General features: G+C 37.9%; 1 protein-coding gene across 2 annotated transcripts in view; it reads left to right on the forward strand.

Annotated features, from left to right (window-relative positions):
• LOC138008399 (schlafen family member 13-like) overlaps nucleotides 1-5,000 on the forward strand; it is a 56,510-nt gene that overhangs the window by 959 nt on the left and 50,551 nt on the right. Inside the window, exons 2-3 of one of the 2 annotated variants that reach the window (XM_068855727.1) lie at nucleotides 2,310-2,393; nucleotides 3,286-3,367. In XM_068855727.1, the coding sequence (XP_068711828.1) occupies nucleotides 3,290-3,367 (78 nt within the window). In that variant the 5' untranslated portion in view covers nucleotides 2,310-2,393; nucleotides 3,286-3,289. The remainder of the gene's footprint in view (nucleotides 1-2,309; nucleotides 2,394-3,285; nucleotides 3,368-5,000) is intronic. The other variant, XM_068855726.1, reaches the window with a different exon arrangement.

Raw genomic sequence — 5,000 nt, forward strand, 5'->3', positions numbered from 1 at the left:
ACTCGATCGTGTCAAATTACCAGCTCACTTTGATACCAGCTCACTTTGATACAGCTCACTTTGATTTCTGCTCGACGGGCGATAGATTGTTGTCGAAGTCCATTACTCGTCGCTTTTACGATTCCAGGTACCGTAGTTATTCGGTTATAAGGCGCACTCGGTTACAAGACGCACCCCAAACTTAATCGAGCTAAGTTCTCAAACTGAAAATTACGCGAAAATACTCGGTTATAAGACGCACCAAAAAATTGAGAGTTATCAAAAGGATGTGATGAATTTGAGAACAATTATCCTTACACGACTGCCATGCGAACTCTTTTTGTTGACGTAAACAAAGTGAAAAAGGCACGCATTTAATGATATACGTAAAAACAAAAGCTAAAAGTTCACTCCTGAAATGATAAACATACAACACATACATGTTTATTTGAGCCTTTTAACTTAATAAATAGTCAAGTTCAGACTTCAGACTTCAACCGAAAGCGAACAGTGCAAAAACTCCCACGGAAAGTCATATTCAAAGGTGTTTGACAGCTGAATATCTACACGCCACCAAGGATGCAAATTGCAGTGCACAAGAAAGCCTGGATGAACGAAGAAGGTATGTTTTATCTCCACACTGTTTGTTCAGAGAAGAAACTTTTCATACGAGCGACAAACACGATTCTTGGAATTTGAAACAAGGTTTGAACGATTGTATTGTTGTCACGAGTATCACGTTACTGAGCACGTGCTCTTAAGGACGTATGCAATTTCCGTTTGTTTGCTTTTCTCTTGAAGTCGTTAATGTTTGGTGTTCTAAAGGTCTCTAAAAGCACTTTTCTTTTTTAATAGACAACTAGCGTCCTTTTCTTGTGTTATTTAAACTGCAAGTTCTTCTCAAATTGTGATCTTAAGATTTTGTTGCACGAAAATACTTGGCTATAAGACGCACCCCAATTTTAGCACTAACTTGCCACCCAAAGACGGATTTTTCTTGAAAAAACTGTGCGCCTTATAACCGAATAACTACGGTATTTGTTTTCGCCGCCTGCCTAGTTTATCCAACTGACTTTCCATTATTGAGCTCCATAAGGGCATATTTTGTTTAAAGATCCACTAAAACGCCATTCGCGTTACATGACTTTCGACGCCATTGCAGGTTAAGTTTATCATTCTACTGTGTCCACCAGAGAAGTCTACGCATTGCCATTACCCTCTCTATCCTAAGAAAATACGAGCAGAAGGCTCTATGCACAAAGACACCACTTAGCAGGGGAGTGACAGGCAAGACTTTTACCGACACGGAAAATAAATCTCCCAAAATGTTTGTCGCTGATCGTAACTTTTTATATTTTATATCCATGGTTCAAAATTAATGTTGTTTTTATGTCGTAAATATTTTATTCTCGATCGATCGTTCCGGAAACTTCCTTCTGCTCTTTCCAAAAAGTGTGTATCAATAGTTATTTGCTTTTGCATCAATATTTGTTTTGCATAAAGCAAGCTAACAAAATCTGTACTTTGCTGAGTTCGCATTTGTTAGCGTTAATAGTATTTTCGGTCAGATGCTTGTGTTTTTTCAAGGGGTTCATTGTTTTGGTCTCCCATCCTGACACTAACCCCACCCGAAAGGGCTTAACGTCAGTGAATTTTAGTATTACAAAGCAGTCAGATGCTCAGAGGGCACACTTGTGGTGAAAAGAAGTTGTGAGGGAACTTGAAAATTATCAACATGTCAGCCCAGAAGCCAATGTTTCTCGCTTCTCTTTTATTTGTTATTCTTCGGAGAATGGAATGCTGTATTTGAATACCACACAATTCAGTGCCTTCTGATTTTCTGTAACACGTACCACAGGCAACCCAGTATATGCTTCACGGAAGCATCTCGTTAAACTACAATAGGGAAGTATATCAGTACACGGCTACAGTGGAAAGCCCAGTCCAATAGCTAATTAAATAAATACTATAGGAATACGATAATAAATAGGATTACTAATATAAATAAGATAAGATAATAGGTGATAAATCACAGACTTATGATCAGGAAATCCCCAACAATCCTCGTAAAAATTTTAATACTAGGTGCCCGACGAACTGATTGTGGCAGGGAATTCCACATGTCTACAATCCTGTTGAAATAGCTATATTTAAAAGTGTTTGTTCTTGCGTAGTTCTTCTTCAGTGTACAGTCACACTTTCTTCGTAGCATGTAATGATCAGTTTCTTTGAAAAACTGGACATAATTGGATAATTCAATGTCTAGATCTATATGGCCATTCAAGGCTTTATACAGGAATAAAACATCAAATAAAAACCTTTGTTCTAAGGGCAACAAGTTAAGTTTACTTGAGGTTATCTTTACCCTCTTTTGTCAACCGAATCTCCAACTGTTGGCGAACTCCATGGATTTGGTAAGTTAACTGAAAATATAACTAATTTAAGATATTCCGAGAAAATCTCAAGGCTTCAACCTTTTTATCGTGCTTGTTTGTTTTCAAAAATTATTTTTGTTGTTACTCAGGTTATGCCATACATGTTTTCTTTAAGCTTGTGTACCAGTCAAATTGAATTAAGCTTCAACATCCCTTCCCCTGGGCATACCCCGGGCATTTGACTCCTTTTCCTGTCCTATGTGGAGGGAATTTGATGATCTTCGTCTTCCTGGGGGCGGGGCATTTGATCACCACTCGTAGTGGGCGGGAATTCGATCGCTAGCCTCGATTTCATGTTACCTTTCCACGCGGGTTGATAAATCATGGCGGAGACAAACTTTGATGCATTAAAAGATTTCGCATTCGTGGCTGATTGGTTGAAAAGCAAAGGCCTACACAAACTTTGTTCCGTATTTGAAGGTATTAAGAACCAATTTATATTATCTTTGACTATATAAATAATTATATTAAATTGTATTTACATTATAAAGAACAATACGGACGTCACCGGATACGATTTATAGAGGTCAATTGCTGTGACCGACCGGTGTATTTATGAATATTTTAATACATTAGCGACGATTGATATTTTGGTTGTGTAAATAATGGCATGAATGAACTCCGTAAAACCAATGCGTTCAGTTTATAAAAATCTGGCAATTTTCCCGGGAGTGGGGGCATTTGATCACCTGAAATGGACCTACAATGTATGATTAGGCATTTGAACAGCTTTTTGGGCCGGGGGGGTGGGCATTTGAGCAAAAAATTTCCAAAATTTCAAATGTCCGGGGGGTTGCTCGGGGGGGGGGGGGGGGGTGTTGAAGCTTCACTTTGACTGGTACATTAATGCTATTTGTTGAAATCTCACTAGGAAAATGTCAAAAAGGAAGGCTGAGGAGAGCCCCCAAAAGGCTAAACTTTTGAGGGCTACAAGTTCGCAGGAACAAGAAAGTGTAAGTTTAAATGCTATAAATTTTTATTATTATTTCCAAGTAACTTGTACAGTACTTCTTTTGTCGTAACCAGAATGTATGCATGCATGTATTTCAACTTGTAAATTATAATGTACTTTAACTTGCGTAAAACTGCTGCTCGCTTAGACGAGCGATAGTACCATGCTAACTGCGAGAAGTAGTATTATAAGGCTGTATATTTATATGAAATAAACTTGTGCTAACATGCTTTTCTGGTAGTTTATAGAGGGTTAGAAGACATTACTTAAAGGTCCTTTTAACAAATAGATTCCATGTTGCTGTGCGTGTGTTCAGTAATAGATCACAGATGACATCAAAATGCGAGAATAACTTGGGTTATTACATAAAAAAAAATAGATAATACTGTACATTCATGGGATTTGCCTCAAAATGTTTTTTTTTTGTAAATGTCATTGTTTTCCTGGACATGGGTCACGTGTTTATACACCTTTCATTTGCCATTGATCCCTCTTGTAAAAAGGAAGTCTTAAGCGACTGCATCTCCTTAGTATAATTGCTCAGGTGATGCACTGCTCTGCACTCTCTGATTGGTTGAGGATTACATCATATCTCACTTTATACATGTAGATAATAGCACTGGACAAGGCAGGGCTCAACACTAACAGTAGCCAACTAGCCACAGCCTAGTGAATTTTCAGTTTTGGCTAGTAGATTTTGAGCTTCCACTAGCCATTGGGGCTAGTAAGTATTGTGAAGAAGTGGCGTTCTGGCTGAAAACAAAAATGAAAATTATTTCTCATGGATAAGGCAAAAGGAGAGAATAGAAAATAACAACAGACACTGTGAGCGGATTCTATGGAATTTACTGCCTTTAGAAAATGATAAGTTGAAAACAAAATGAAGAGGAAACCAACGCGGATTACAGTTTTCCCACGCTACGTTACGAACGATTAATCACGAGTGAAATCATGCGGAACTTCTTGGCTACTGTCTCCATATGTGCATATAACTCCGTCGCAAACAATGCAAGCACCCTCCAAGAGCTTGATCACAAACAGTTTACGACTGCTTGCGTGGAAAGAGGTCACGAACTTGTTTAGAAATTGAATCCAAATATAATTTATTTCAAATTAAAAAAAAAGAAGGAGACAATATCGAGCGACTTATCTCTTTATACTAGGAATGGTGAAACTCGTGCATAAAAAGAGAGAAAACTTGCTCGCGAGCACTGTGGCCGCCGATTATTAATTGACTCCGAAAATCATTCAAGCATAAAACGCACGGATTGCTGTTTGAAACTATTAAAAAGAAAATCTTATATGACGGCAATTCTGTCCTTTCGAATTTCCTTTGTATGTAATATCTAATTTAATATAAATTATTTTCCAGTATTCCGCTCCTTTTGTGCTTCATGTGTAGAATGACACTTTCAGGTTACAATTTCAATCGCAAATAGCTCTTAGACTACTAATCAAAGGAAAATCATTTCCAAAGACTTCCAAACGAGCAGTTTAGTTTTATGTACAGCTTATTTCTTAATTTAAACTTTATTCTGCGTTTTCCATACGTATACTCTGGTGCATTGGTGAGTTGCAAAGTTTCGGCAATGGTTCTGTGAGAATTGGCCCCAAGGCCACGAAGCTTGCCTTCG

This window comes from Montipora foliosa, chromosome 6 (genome assembly GCF_036669935.1).
Source record: "Montipora foliosa isolate CH-2021 chromosome 6, ASM3666993v2, whole genome shotgun sequence".
NCBI classification, from domain to species: Eukaryota; Metazoa; Cnidaria; class Anthozoa; order Scleractinia; family Acroporidae; genus Montipora; species Montipora foliosa.